At 44.5% G+C, this 16,194-nt stretch overlaps 1 protein-coding gene across 17 annotated transcripts in view; it reads left to right on the top strand.

The window, feature by feature from the left end:
* Positions 1–16,194, top strand: part of LOC144823305 (uncharacterized) — a 559,034-nt gene that overhangs the window by 401,156 nt on the left and 141,684 nt on the right. For 14 of the 17 annotated variants that reach the window (XM_078681830.1, XM_078681822.1, XM_078681741.1 and 11 more), the window contains one exon: positions 8,278–8,343. The exons of the other annotated variants lie outside the window; for them this stretch is intronic. In XM_078681830.1, coding sequence (XP_078537956.1) covers positions 8,278–8,343 — 66 coding nt within the window. The remainder of the gene's footprint in view (positions 1–8,277; positions 8,344–16,194) is intronic. 17 annotated transcript variants of the gene reach the window in all.

The raw sequence follows: 16,194 nt of genomic DNA, 5'->3' as shown, positions 1-16,194 counted from the left end.
CCTTGGATGCACCTATGCCCTGAGCTCCTATAGTGCATGGTACAGTGGCTGACAAGGTGTCCAGTACCAAATTGGTGATGTACCTATAGTACATGTCTGTGAATTTAGAGAGAGAACAGCAGGCTGTGGGTCTGATTAGCAAGCCTACAGCCATATTAAGTCAAAAACCAGTGAAGCAAAAAGCAAAAATTGGGGTGACCATAGGATAGTAGACCCTACTCTCCTACAGGAGGTTATTGCTATTGAGGATGATGATAACTCAACTGATGACGATCATCAGGTAGATCAAGCCCCTGACCCGGATAGAGATTGGGACGAGTATGTTATTCAGGATCCAGTATCACCATTGATGTCTCCTGCTATGTCTCCTCCAGCAGACATTGGAGGTTTCCATAACCTTATGGAGAGGGCGTACAAGAGATTTGGTCTTCCTATTACTACTGTACAGTCGGACTGTTTCCTTTATGACTTTAAGGAGTCTTACAGAAAATCTATCCGTTCAATTGAGATAGTTGAGCATGTGTGGTCGGAAGGTACTAAAGTAATGCAGAATCCAGCTACGGTCATTCCTGTTCTTCCCCGGCTGGAGAAAAAATATAAGGCTCCAGAAAACAGTCCTGCTTGCCTGACTGGTCAACCAAAGCCGGATTCAGTTATTTCCCAGGCGACGCAAGGAAAGTCCAAGAATCCGTCAGCGCCTCTGATGACACCGCCGGACAAAGAGGGGAGACGCCTGGACAATGTGGAGAAAAGGTTCTCCTCAATGGCCAGCCCTCTAGTCCGAGCTACTAATGCTCTTGCAATCTTGTGTAGATATGATCGCCAGATGTGGTGCAATTTGTCCCCCATTTGTTGACCAACTTCCGGATGGTGCAAAGGAAGAGGCCAATAAGATTCTGGAAGAAGGAGAGCGTTCATCTTCAGAGGTGATAGATTGTGCTATGGACATAGCAACCACAGCTTTCCGAGCTCTTGCAAGATCAGCAGTTTTAAGGCGTCAGGGCTGGCTTCGGGCGACCTGGTTTCGCCAAAAAGTCCAAAATAAGATCTTGGACTTACCTTACGATGGAGAAATACTTTTTGGTAAGCATATAGATGATGCCCTTCAAGACATCAAGAAGGACACGGATACGGCAAGATCTTTGGGGTCTTTGAATTACCGGAAGGTTCCTTTTAGGGTTGCAAGAGGAAGAGGTTTTTCATCTTACAGAGGTGGCAACCAACAGCGCTACTCTTTGTACTCTCAGTCCTCTGAGTCGTGCAAACCCCAATACTCACAGCGCCAGGGTCAATCGGTGTCTTTCTCTCGTCAACCATCAAGAGGACGACAGGGACGTCAGGGGAAAGATACGTCTCAACGACAATAGCGGCTACATGGCTCTGTCTACTGTTCCTCCCCCTCTAGTAACATCAGTGGGGGGCAGGATATCAGAATATCTCCACAACTGGAAAATGATTATATCGGATCGGTGGCTCCTCAACATCGTACAATTCGGCCACACACTAGAGTTTCAAGAATTTCCACCATCCAGAGCTCCTCACGCCACGGAATTGAAACATCTAAATCTTCAGCGTCTCGAAGTCCAACAGCTTCTCATCAAAGGAGCGATAGAATCGGTTCTTCAGACCCAATGAGGGAAAGGATTCTATTCCAGGTTTTTCCTGGTTCGCAAGGCGGAAGAAAAGTGGCGCCCAATTCTAGACCTGAGGGAGCTCAACACCTATCTCATAAAACTCTCTTTTCGGATGGTTTCTCTCCAGGATATATTGCGTCTCCTAAATCCTGGCGATTATATAACAACTCTAGATCTAGAGGGCGCATATTTTCATGTTCCCATTCATCCGGCCCACAGGAGGTATCTTTGCTTTACAGTAGCCAAGAGCCACTTTCAGTTCAGAGTCCTACCTTTCGGACTAAGATCTGCACCGCAGAATTTTACAAAGGTATTGGCACCAGTGGCAGCTTTTCTCAGAAGGCAGTCTCTGCAGGTGTTTCTCTACTTGGACGACTGGCTGATAAAAGCTCCAACTTCTCAAGCAGCCTCAAAAACAGTCGAGGATTGTGTTCAGCTTTTCAGTCATCTGGGTCTAGGCCTAAACAGAAGCAAGTCTGTCCTTCTTCCATCCAGGTCGGCAAGATTTCTGGGTGCCATTCTGGATACAACTCTCTGCAAAGCTTTCCCTTCAGAGGAGAGACAGAACAGACTGATTCTTTCTGCCAAACGATTTCAAAGGAAACAAACTCTTTCAGTCCGTCAGTACAAATCCCTTCTAGGATCGATGTCATCTTGCATTGCATTGAATCCGCACTGCAGGCTTCACATGCGTCCCCTGCCGGAACAACTAGACTTGCAATGGCGTCAAACAGAGGGGTCTTTCGAAGACAGGATAAAGATTACTCGTGTCATGAAAGAGGCGATCAGGTGGTGGACTATAACAAGCAATATCGAGGAAGGTCTCTCCTTCACGGTTCCTCCCTCTCCGTTAGTCCTGACCACAGACGCGTCTTTGGAAGGCTGGGGAGCTGTACTACAGGATCTTCAAGTGAACGATCACTGGTCTCCAGAGCTTCGCATTTTTCACATCAACCTACTGGAACTGAGGGCAATTCATTTAGCTCTACAAGCTTTCCTTCCAAAAATTCAAAATTCTACAGTCCTGGTGCGTACAGACAACACAACGGCCATGCATTATGTGAACAAGCAGGGAGTAACAAAATCCAAACTCCTTTCGAAAGAGGCACAGGAGATCTGGGAATGGGTTATTCGTCACCAGATATTTCTCTCAGCAGAACATCTACCAGGTTCTCTCAATGTGCAGGCGGATCCGTTGAGCCTCCTAAGGTCTGTCTCCCATGAATGGGAATTAGATCAGAGAACGCTCGACAGAATATTCTCACGTTGGGGCACTCCTCTTATAGACCTGTTTGCGAATCCACAGAACAATGGTGTAATTAAGAGCATTTAGGAACAGGATAAATACAGTGGACCTAAACAAATTATTAACTCACGAATACCCAAAATACATGTCATCGGTTAAAAATAAAGATAATAGTTTCATAGGAATATCTTTTTTATTAGAGATTTTTAAAAATATATATCAAATACAATAAATACACAATAATTCAAGAGATTCATTAACAGAATATTATTACTGAAACATATCAATGAGTATCAGGTCAGACAATCAATATTCACAATACAGTTCAGAAATGATAAGTCATAGTAAATCGGAGCATGCCTAGGGAATATGTTCCAACGCGCGCTTCGGCTATGTACCTTCATCAGGAAGCCATGTTTTCAAAGACAAAGATGTGACCTAGAGTGATATCCCACAGAATCAAGCAGTCGTAGAGCTGGTCGATGCCTGGTTGAATAGTTAAAAAGGGTTCTATGTTTAGAGGCGGTCAGTCAGGGCGAGATGTACAAAGCCCTGCGTCAGGGTCCCGGACCTTTCACCAAGTGTGCCAGAGTATCTACGAAGGTAGTTAAAAACGGTATAAAGATCCGGCTTCTATGGACGATGTGGCTGCTCTAGGATGCCTGAGTTACTCGTCTAAACGATGTTGTCGTGTCTGATCAGGGTAGATAGTAGCAGTCAAATTCAAGGCATTCGTGTTAAGTGATGATCAGGGGCACGGGCTAAAAACTTGCTCAGTGCATCGTAAGTGTAGCGTCGGCAACAGGATGCGGCGTCCAACCGGCAGTCTACTCGGCAGCTTTCCTCCACTGGAGCAGAGGGCTGCCGAGTAGACTGCCGGTTGGACGCCGCATCCTGGCGCCGACGCTACACTTTTGATGCACTGAGCAAGTTTTTAGCCCGTGCCCCGATCATCACATAACACGAATGCCTTGAATTTGACTGCTACTATCTAACCTGATCAGACACGACAACATCGTTTACACGAGTAACTCAGGCATCCTGGAGCTGCCACAACGTCCATAGAACCCGGACCTTTATACCGTTTTTAACTACCTTCGTAGATACTCTGGCACACTTGGCGAAAGTTCCGGGACCCTGACGCAGGGCTTTGTACATCTCGCCCTGATTGACCGCCTCTAAACAGAGAACGCTTTTTAACTATTCAACCAGGCATCGACCAACTCTATGACTGCTTGATTCTGTGGGGCATCTCTCTAGGTCACATCTTTGTCTTTGAAAATATGGCTTCCTGTTGAAGGCACATAGCCGAAACGCGCGTAGGAACATATTCCCTAGCCATGCTCCGATTTACTATGACTTAACATTTCTGAACTGTATTGTGACCATTGATTGTCTGACCTGATACTCATTGATATGTTTCAGTAATAATATTCTGTTAATGAATCTCTTGAATTATTGTGTATTTATTGTATTTGATACATTTTTATAAAAATCTCTAATAAAAAAGATATTCCTATGAAACTATTATCTTTATTTGTAACCGATGACAATTATTTTGGGTATTCGTGAGTTAATAATTTGTTTAGGTCCACTGTATTTATCTTGTTCCTAAATGCTCCTATTTACACCAGTGTAATGTTCCCTGATTTAGGAACTTATTTCAGGGGTACCCCTTATTTTGCTCCCATTGACTCCACAGAACAAGAAATGCAAATTCTATGCAAGCAGGTATCACCATCGAGGGTCGCTGGGGAATGCCCTTTCGATAGCCTGGTCAGGCGCATTTCTTTACGCCTTTCCACCGATTCCTTTGATACCAAGGATACTGAGGAAACTCAAGACGGAACCCTGCACCATGATTTTAATAGCCCCATCTTGGCCCCGCCAATTTTGGTTCACAGAGCTCCTCCTTCTATCTCAGGATCAACAAATTCTCCTGCGTCCAATTCCTACCCTGCTGACGATGTCCCAGGGCCAAGTGATGCATCCGGACCCGAGCTCTCTGCAATTGACAGCTTGGCTCCTGAGCCCTGGAAGTTCAATGCTTTAGATATCTCTCAAGATTGTAAGGACATTTTAGCTCAAGCTCGGGCTCCTAGTACAAATAGGACCTATCGTGCAAAATGAAAGCGCTTTTGTGCATGGTGCCAAAAGGAAAATCTTCATCCTTTTACTTCGGCTCCTCATAAAATCTTACCATACATATTGACTTTGGCCAAGTCAGGACTTCAACATTCTTCCATTAAAGTGTATCTGGCAGCGATTTCGAGGTTCAGGCGAACAACCTCTGGCTCTTCTTATGGTCCGCGAGGGTGATCAAGCAATTCCGGAAGGGTCTATTCAGGGCTTACCCTCCGGTAAGACCTCCTCCTCCAATTTGGCAACTCAACCTGGTCCTTGCTCATCTCATGAGGGCTCTTTTTGAACCAATACAACGAGCGGACATGAATTTTGTGTCCTGGAAGATTGCTTTTCTTCTGGCGATAACATCAGCCAGGAGAGTTGGGGAACTTAAAGCACTCACAATTGTTGAGCCTTTCTACAATTCAAAAAAGAGGCTCTTATCTTACGGACAAATCCGAAATTTATTCCAAAGGTCCCTTCGGATTTTCACCTAAATGAACCTATAGTACTAAAGACTTTCTTTCCTCGACATTCATCTCTGGCGGAGAGATCCCTCCACACTTTGGATGTCCAAAGATGCTTGAAGTTTTATCTTCAACGTACGAAGGAATTCAGAAAGACTTCGCAACTTTTTGTCGCTTTTTGCGCTCCAAGGAAAGGTTTGGCCCTGTCAAAGCAGGGGATCTCACGTTGGATTGCCAGCACGATTCATTTCTGTCATCAAGCAGCGGGGAAGCCGCTGAGGGGACGGATCAAGGCTCATTCTACGAGATCAGTGTCATCATCTACGGCTCTGTTCTCTGGTGTCCCTATTAAGGATATTTGTAGGACAGCTACGTGGAGCAGTGCCCATTCTTTCACGAAACACTACTGTTTGGATTCTTCCACAAGGAGTGATACAGCAGTCGGACAAGTAGTCCTGAGGAATTTATTCCAATGAGCGGTGAGCTTTCCTTTCTATCCCTCCTTCCTTCATTGCACATTTGGTATTTCATAATAATGTTTATGATGTGTTATGCTGATATGCATGTAACAGAATGTGCATTTATGGCTTACTGCTAGCTACTCTGATACAAAGCATGGGAATCTGTGAAAGTCCAATACTGGGGCAAGAAAACAAGTTACTTACCTGTAACTTTGGTTCCCCAGTATTGGTACTTTCATAGATTCCCATGCGCCCTCCCGCCTCCCCTGGGAAAGCTCAGCCTTCAGCAAATGTAATTACTTCTACACAACGGCTACGAAAATCTGAGGCTCTGAGGCTCTTTCAGGAGGGTTCTATTGGGTGAGGCTACTCTGATTGGTTGTTGCAAATATTTTGGTCTCTTTTACAAAAAGAGGCGGATAGGCTACAAAATGAGATGAGGCCTAGGCCTGTCTTTCACTTTTGTACCTACTGCTATGGTATTTTTCTATTACCGAGGCTCCCATTCCGACGACGTGGAATGATACAAAGCATGGGAATCTATGAAAGTACCAATACTGGGGAACCAAAGTTACAGGTAAGTAACTTGCTTTCTTACTCGGGGCTGAGTCTCAGCCAATCGTTATTTTGCATATCACTGGGTTTAATCTGAAATAGCATGGTGGACAAAAGAATGATGGGTTGGAATGCTACACGAAGCGACTGCCAGTGGTTAGACTAATTGTAATCATTCATTCCATCATATTTTATGTTAGGTATATACTGTTACAATTTTTAGACTACTCGTACACCTGTTCATTTCCCATCACCCAAATGTATTTCTTGTGGAGGTATTTCCATAGCTCTATTTCTTAGAATTATGTTCTCACTTGCACTTATGACTCCATCCCCAATGTAAGGAGGTAAGGGGCATTAGAAACCCAGTGACCACATCAGATAAACCTCAATGATTTGTGAAATCCAAATGCCAAATTACCCCACACACAATTTTATTTTGTTGTAAATGTTAGTGTTAGGAGAAGAATCTAGGTAGAGGCCAGAGACCCACATTGACAGACGCACAGCGGTATTTTCCTCCCTTTCTACCAGAAACTTGAGTTGTGAGACGGTCCCTGGAACCTTTAAGAGCCCGCCTCCACAGTAACGCCTTGCTTGGCTTACTGCTTCCTGGTCGTGACCACGCCCCTCACCGATACCCCAGTTCCTGTTTGCCTGTGAAATCCGTTGCTCCTGTTTTGGCGACTGCTTGGTATTTTACAGAACGCTATACCCGCGACGCCTTTGGTGACTCAACTCCTGGTACGATTGTGCGTTCTATTTTCCCCCTTCATTCCATTATGAGCGGCGAGTAGTTTGTTGCTACTATTGCTTAGGAAGCTCCAAGATCCCCTTTTTGGAGTTGCCCGTTCCCATCACTCGGCTGCATCAGTCACCTAGCCTGTCCCTCGAGTACTCGTGTGTTCCGCTCCTCCTCCTCACCCTGAGCCGGACACCGAGGCTTGCCCTCCTTGTTCTTGTGTGTTCCTCTCCTCCTCCTCACCCCGAGCCGGACACCGAGTCTTACCCTCCTTGTTCTTGTGTGTTCCGCTCCTCCTCCTCACCCCGAGCCGGACACCGAGACTTGCCCTCCTTGGTCTTGTGTGTTCCGCCCGAGTTCCTTCCGAGCCGGACAAGCGAGCCTCCGCAACCAGTGCTCGTTTTGTTCCGCTCCTCCCCACCCCGAGCCGGACACAGAGGCTTGCCCTTAATGCTCTCTCTTGTGTGTTCTGCCCAGTTCCCAGAGCCGGACAACGAGACGAGCCTTTATTTCGTTTCTGTTTATTTTCCTCTTGTGTGTTCCACTCCTTGTATTTGGAGCAGAACCAAGTGAGAGACTGCTTTCATTTGTGCCATCTCTTCATTAGGTAGTGCTAGTCAGCATTAGGGTTGTCCCAGTTGCGCTGTGTTTCCCTTACTTCTTCTTGCTACTTGTTACCCTTCATGGAAGAAGATTACAGAGGAATTCCAACACAGTTGATGGGGTGAGTGCAGGATCTCCTGTCGTGTGTCAATGTGTATAGGGGTCTCTGATTTAGTGCATCTATTGTATATTTGTCACTCTTCTTTATATCCTTACAGCTTCCTACACCTTCAAGCTGCTGGGACCAAACACCTGACTAAATCATCTGGGGAAGAGTGGTGGTCACTCTTTTGGTTTATTCCCCACACTTTTAGTGAACAACCACTAGTGAGCACTTACTCTGGTTCTCCTGGTGCTGTTTGTGGAAAGTGTGCGGAACTTACATCTTCGCTCCTGTGGAATTCGTTGGATCATTGACAGTTAGTTCTTTTTTTGTTTCTTCCAGTTACCTACAACAAATGTTGCTGACCAGAAGCTGGATCGGACAATTGAGAAAAAATCACTTGAAGAGGTTAGTATATTCAGTCTGTTGATTTATGTTTGTGAAAAGCTGAAGAATATCCTGTTTGGCACTGATTTGCTCATGCTTACCATGCTAAGAGGGAACTAGAGATACCCTTTGCCCATTATCAATGAGAGACAAGGGCTTTGTTCCAAGGTTAGATTTTCCACACTCACGACCATCTTTGTTTTGCTGAGGCACACATTTCAGAGTCATTTAAGACTAAAGTCTTGTGCACAGACTTGGGTACTTAGTATCTGTTCCCGGCTATTCCCTTCACACATACAGCCCTCTGTTCTTTGATTTAGGCAGCCCTTATTAATTCTTTATGACTCTTGCTCCTTTAGTCAAGTCCACTCCTCAGACAAGAAGTACCATCTCTCCAAGGCCCTTTTTCGTCTTTTCCATGATGCAGCCTTTTGAACACATTCACTTCCTCGTATATATAAATCATCACTGCCATTGATCTGTGATTCTTGAATATGTATTTGCTGTTGAATAAACCCAGTTTAAAATATTTTGCCATAGTATATTTACGATTGCACATTATGGGTGATGAGTTAATAGTGGTGTTCAGTTTGTTTACTGGGCCTCCTCAAATCCATTTAGAGATTCATGAAAAATTACCTACACAACCACAAATTAGTAACAGAATGCCCACTCAAGGTATCCAAGGTATGAACATATTCATAGCTTAGAATGGGGAGTTCCATGGAGAGGTTGTGTTTCTGCAAGTTTCTCTGACATTTAAAAGTGTTTAATTTCGGGCTCACCCTAACAGGCACATGCACTAAACGGCACTCGCTCTTCTTATTCCTGCTTACAGTGTGGTAACACAGAACCCATTTTGGAGATGATACTTCCTCCTAGCAGAACTCAGTCATGGTCTTGCGAAACTGCAGCCTAGCCGGGTGAGTTCCACTGGGGAGGAATTCGTTGGATCATTGACAGAAAGCCAAGCCCACGAATTCATTCCACCCAAGCGAAGATGGAGCTTGAAGGACTTAGTGTTCCCTTGGATCCTGTCCTACATACCCCCTTACAGAGTCCTTCCTTAGAGGAATTAGCTAATGCTTTGGTAGACCTTCAATCAGAAATAGGGAGGTTAAGGTCTGAGAACCAACGATTACAGACTGAAGTTTGCAACTTAGGAATCCTGACACAATCCCGAAGAGTGGAACAAATTATATCCAACCAGCACTCTTCACAGTCCCTACCCAGTCTCCTGCCTCCTCTCGGGGAGAAGGCCTACCTCCAGTTCAGGTTACCGCACACACCCCTAGTCCTGTTCCATTAGCAATGCCCGAGAGGTTTCATGGTGACAGCTCAAAATATAGCGTCTTTATGAATCAATGCCAATTGCACTTTGTCTGTAAAGCAGCTGCCTTCCCCGATGACGCCGCGAAGGTGGCTTTTGTTATTTCCTATTTAGCGGGCACTGCCGCAGAATGGGCAGTGCCGTTAGTAGTAAACAACGACCCCTTGTTGTACAATTTCCATGACTTTCAAGAAAAAATGAAGTCTTTTCTCAAATCACTCGTTCATGCAGGCCAGTGACAACGCCCTCCTTAGTCTTAAACAAGGATCAAAGGACCTTCTTTCTTATATTACCACCTTCAATCGGTTGATAGCGGAAACACATTGGCCTGAAGACTAGAGAACCTCCTTGTTTTATAGAGGGTTGAATGATGAATTAAAAGATCTCTTGGCTAAAATTGTAAATCCCCCAGAGGAGTGCTCAGAGTTCATAGACCTGACTGTGAAGTTGGACCACAGGTTACATGAACGCAAAGGAGAAAATACTCGAGGTAGTTCTCCTCGATATGTAATGTTGCGTACCGAAAAGAAAGAAAGTAATGACTCCCCTGTGCCTATGCAAATAGGAGGAGTCAGAGGACACCTATCCGCCGAAGAAAAGGACAAGAGAAGAAAACATAACCTTTGTTTATATTGCGGAAAGGGTGGGCATTTCGCCAAAGAATGTCCGGTGCATCCTCGAGTACCTGTTAAAAGTGTGGCTAGCAGTCATTCTACCCCCTACGTAGAGGAAAACTAAAACACTTGAAGAAGGAAGAGATCGCTTCTTCAAGTATGAGCGTCATTCAGGTCTCACCTACTAAAACATATGTGCCCATGATCCCAAGACACTTTACAATGTCTGTTACCCTTACTGTATCTCCCCAAACCAGAAAGAACCTAGATATTCTCCTAGACTCTGGGGCAACTGGCAATTTTTTAGATATCCAACTCGCTAAGACTCTTGGTATCGTTTTTGTACCAAAGACAAATCCCGAGCCGGTAAGAGCTGTGGATGGCACAGAGTTGTCCTCTGGGTTACTCACTTATCAAACACCTATGATAGTCATGGTGTGTGGTAACGGACACTCTGAGTCTCTTACGTTTGACCTCATCGATGCACCTCATTTTGGTGCCATCTTAGGGGTACCTTGGCTACAAGTCCACAACCTGCATATTGATTGGAAGGCCTGGACAGTCACCATAAAATCTTCGTACTGTCTTTTGCAGTGTTATCAAGAGGCAAGTGACAATATCTAGCCATTATGTTGTGCCATACACTCACAAGAAGAAAAGGGTACTCAGTTACCAGAAATTTACAACGAATTCCAAGCCGTGTTTGATGCCAAAGAAGCCACTAAGCTACCTCCACATCGTAGCTACGATTGTAGGATAGATCTGATCCCAGGGGCCCAATTACCTATAAGTCAGGTGTCTGCCCTCACCGGGTCTGAGACTGAATATCTGAAACAATACTTGGATGAGATGTTAGAGAAAGGTTTCATACGTCCGTCCACCTCTCCTGTATCATCTCCTCTTTTTTTATACCTAAGAGAGAGGGAGGGTTAAGAGCATGCCTGGACTATCGTTCCTTGAATAAAGGCACTATAAAGAACAAATATCCGCTCCCTTTAATCTCCGTATTGTTAGACCAAATACAAGGAGCCAAGATCTTTACTAAGATTGACTTGCGAGGTGCATATCATCTCATTCGCATTAAAGCTGGAGACAAATGGAAAACGGCCTTCTGTACCAAATTTGGCCCATTCGAATATCGTGTAATGCCCTTTGGGCTTTGTAATGCCCCTGCGGTGTTTCAATACTTTGTTAACGATATCTTCAGAGAGTATCTCGATCTTTTTGTCATCGTGTATATCGATGATATACTGATATATTCCTAGAATGAACAAGAACATGTGGACCACGTTAGCAAAATCTTGAGTAAATTGCAAGAAAACCAACTCTATGCCAAGTTAGACAAAAGCGAGTTTCACACGACTCAAGTTGACTCTTGGGCTTCGTTATCTCACCCGATGGGATAAAGATGGATCCTCAAAAGATTGAGTCCATAGTCAATTGGCCCAGTCCTACCTCCGTTAAAGAGATACATTCCTTCATTGGTTTCGCCAATTTTTATAGGCTATTCATTGACCATTTTTCTGAATTGATTTCTCCTATTACTCGTCTTCTCAAAAAAGGAATTCAGTTTAAATGGACTGATGTGGCAGAAGTGGCCTTCAAGACTCTAAAAAACAAGTTCACTACCGCACCCATAATCCAACATGCTGACAACACTCAACCTTATTTTATGGAAGTTGATGCCTCTCAATGTGCTGTTGGAGGCGTTTTGTCTCAAAGAGATAAAAATACGGGTCACTTGCATCCCGTTGCGTATTTTTCCAAGACCTTGGCACCAGCGGAGTAAAACTACTCTGTAGGGGAGAGAGAATTATTGGCTATAAAGTTAGCCTTTCAAGAATGGTGACATTACGTATTGGGGTCACCACATGTACTAACTATCTTTACTGATCATAGGAATCTCCAATTTTTTAAAACTGCAGAAGCTCTCACCCCTAGACAAATGAGATGGGTTAATTTCTTTAGTGAATATGATTTCATCATTACCTACCGTCCTGGGTCATTACAAGGTAAGGCGGATGCTTTATCTCATTTGGGACCTTATTCAGTTGATTTTTGCGAGCCCCACCCATCCATCATTCCTGATCACAGAATCATAGGGGTAGAGGAACATGGAGATGAAACCACCTTTGACTTCATTGACCAAATTAAGAGGCAATACACTAACATTCCAAGTCCTGAGTGGACTAATGATCCTTTAAATACCATCAAAGACGATCTATATTATCATGATGCTAAGCTTTACATACCTTCTGCAAAGCTACAACAACAGCTTATACAATGGTGTCACAATGACACCATGGCCGGACATCCCGGAAGCCACAAGACACTTAAAGCATGCCAAACATGGTTTTGGTGGAAAAATAATGTCTAATGATATCTCCTTGTTTGTCAATACTTGTACCACTTGTGCCAGACAGAAAGCTGCTCACTGCGCTCCAACTGGTTTATTAAAACCCACGGAAATACCCCCTGCTCCATGGCATAGTACCAGTATGGACTTTATCACCGATCTCCCTAATTGTCAAGGATACACTACCATTTATGTTATAGTAGACATGTTAACAAAAATGACCCACTTCATTCCTTCAAAGACCCTACCCTCTTCCAAAGAACTCGCACAGGTTTTTATAGAAAACATTGTGCGGTTACATGGCTTACCGTCTATTATCATTTCGGATAGGGGTGGCCGGTTTGTTTCCCGATTTTGGCAAGGTATGTGTAAGACACTTGGTATAGATCATAGACTATCCACTGCATACCATCCACAAACTGATGGACAAACAGAACGCACAAATCAAGCTTTAGAAACCTACCTCCGATGTTTGTTAACCACTATTGCAGGTACTTGGGTGCAAGCATTTCCTCTGGCAGAATTTGCTTATAATAACAGTGTCCACTCCTCTACTGGCGTTTCTCCCTTTTTCTTTGCTTTGGCCCATCATCCTAGATTTCTGCCTATTACCCTCCCTTCAGAGATGAATAAAATCCCGGCTTTACAGGAACACCATCAACACCTCAGAGTCATATGGCAAGAAGCATCCAGGGAGTTAGCCAAAACGAAAGAGTTAATGAAAAAACAAGCGGATAAACACCGAAGACCTGAGCCTGAATACAGGGTAGGAGAAAGAGTATAGTTATCTACACGAAATCTGAGATTAGAAGGATCCAGAAAGTTACAGCCTCGTTTCATTGGTCCATATGTAATAACAAAAATACTCTCTCCAGTAACTTTACACTTACAATTACCTGCAAATCTAAAGATACACCCTGTATTTCACTGTTCACTGCTCAAGAAGTATACACCTCCCTTAGTACCTGAAAAACCTCCACCTCCAATTATCATTGAAGCCGAAGAGGAATATGAAGTGAATAAAATCCTTGATTCCCGCAGGCATCGTGGAAAACTTCAATACCTCCTTGACTGGGTGGGTTATTCCCCGGAAGACAGATCCTGGGAACCAGCAGGCAACATTCATGCACCTAGACTAGTCCGTAGAGTTCATGCCTTACACCCTACAAAACCTAAGCCAGGGAGGAGGTTTTTGGGGGGGGGGAGAACTGTTAGGAGAAGAATCTAGGTAGAGGCCAGAGACGCACATTGACAGACGCACAGCGGTATTTTCCTCCCTTTCTACCAGAAACTTGAGTTGTGAGACGGTCCCTGGAACCTTAAAGAGCCCGCCTCCACGGTAACGCCTTGCTTGGCTTACTGCTTCCTGGTCGTGACCTCGCCCCTCCCCGATACTCCAGTTCCTGTTTGCCCGTGAAATCCGTCGCTCCTGTTTTGGCGACTGCTTGGTATTTTACAGAACGCTACCCGCGACGCCTTTGGTGACTCAACTTCTGGTACGAGGTGTGCGTTCTATTTTCCCCCTTCATTCCAATATGAGCGGCGAGTAGTTTGTTGCTACTATTACTTAGGAAGCTCCAAGATCCCCTTTTTGGAGTTCCCCGTTCCCACCACTCTGCTGCATCAATCACCTAGCCTGTCCCTCGAGTACTCGTGTTTTCCGCTCCTCCTCCTCACGCTGAGCCGGACACCGAGACTTGCCCTCCTTGTTCTTGTGTGTTCCGCTGCTCCTCCTCACCCTGAGCCGGACACCGAGACATGCCCTCCCTGTTCTTGTGTGTTCCGCTGCTCCTCCTCACCCTGAGCCGGACACCGAGACTTGCCCTCCTTGTTCTTGTGTGTTCCGCTCCTCCTCCTCACCCCGAGCCGGACACCGAGACTTGCCCTTAATGCTCTCTCTCGTGTGTTCCGCCCAGTTCCCAGAGCCGGACAACGAGACGAGCCTTTATTTCGTTTCTGTTTATTTTCCTCTCGTGTGTTTCACTCCTTGTATTTGGAGCAGAACAACATATGTGCTTCTTTATATGTATTTCCTATCTGTCATTGATCAAAGATTGTTGGATACGTATTCGCTGTTCCATAAACCCAGTTTCAAGCTATTTTGCCACAGTGAATCCTGAGCCTAGCATATTTACGAGCACTCATTATAGGGAATAAGTTAATAGTGATGTTCATACCATGAATTTTCAAATTCGTTTGGGGATTCATATAAAATGAGTGACAGTACCACAAATTCCAGATATTAACACAGTCATAGCTCGGAATGGGAAGTTCCATGCAGAAAGAGAATTCCCACAAGTTTTCCTGACATTTCAAAGTCCGAACTTTCCATGTAAAAATGTACAAGACATGAGGGATTTCAGTTTGAGTATCCTAAAGGGGCCACCCGGTGAATTACATCATAATATATCTAAAAACCCTTATCATCAAACATTCTACAATGCCAACTGATGATGACTGTTAGAGATGCAGGAGTGTGCAAATAGAACTTTTTGTTCTTTGAACTTGATGGCTTTGGTAAGGGTGTTGACATGAGCGGCAGAACTATACTATGATTTCTGCTTGACCTAAACAAGATAATAAAAATGAATTTTCAGAAACAATGTGGAATTAGCATGAACTGTTGTTGCTGATAAAATGATTATCTTCCATAGTATGTAATGCTGTATTATTGGTTAAATAACAAATGCAGTATAATTCCCTTACAGCATGTCCAACACTGCTTTTATATGGGTCTGACCTTGTGGACATAAGGACACCACTGCACTTGATTTGGTCGTAGAGACTAAAATTGCACCTGAGAAAACTTTCAATAATTACCATAGTTTGTCTTTCATGGAGAACTCTTTCTGACTATCTCTGTTATCATTAGAGTTGGCCTCCAACTAGAGTGGATAGGGATAAGGCCATGAGTGGCATAGTAAGCAGTTACTTCTCTAATATTTATACTGTTTTTTTTACTAAAATCTAACATTGTTCCCAGTTCAGTGTAGATTAAGTGATTAGGTGGCTCAGAGAGGATTTCTTAAAAACTGAGTTAAATTGCATGGCTGTTCACCTTGGTACATATTGGCACTCTAAAGGCCAAACACTGTCATTCATGCATATTTTAATCCCCCTAACTCCCCTTGACTCTTAACTCATTTACCTCTATATACCATACTAGCAGCCCGTCCCGACATTGTCCGGGTATGAAGAGTTGAGTGGGTGACAGGTCGCACTAGAAACGCTGCGCGTGTGGGAAAGTGCAGTCAGTTTGAAGGTAAGTGTGCTAGCAGGGCCGCTTAGTCGCGTCAGCCGCCGCTTGAGGCCGGCTTCAGCCCTGGTTGATGTTGTGCGCCGTGTGTAAATTTGTTTATGCATAGTTGAGTGACAGCGCGCAGGAGACGCTGCAGTTATTATCCCCGCAGGCACGCTCAGTGGCGACCCTATTACAATGCGAAATATGTGACCCTTGAAAGTTATTTGCAGGTATTATTATTTTTTAGGACCCACATGGCGTGAAGGCAGGAACGTAACGGCAATTTAGCAAAGCACCGACGGCATTGCGCCCCAGTCTGTCTGACACGCAC

This window comes from Lissotriton helveticus, chromosome 1_1 (genome assembly GCF_964261635.1).
Source record: "Lissotriton helveticus chromosome 1_1, aLisHel1.1, whole genome shotgun sequence".
Lineage (NCBI taxonomy): Eukaryota > Metazoa > Chordata > Amphibia > Caudata > Salamandridae > Lissotriton > Lissotriton helveticus.
Note: the sequence above shows the minus strand (reverse complement) of the source record. Positions and strands in the feature narration are given on the sequence as shown.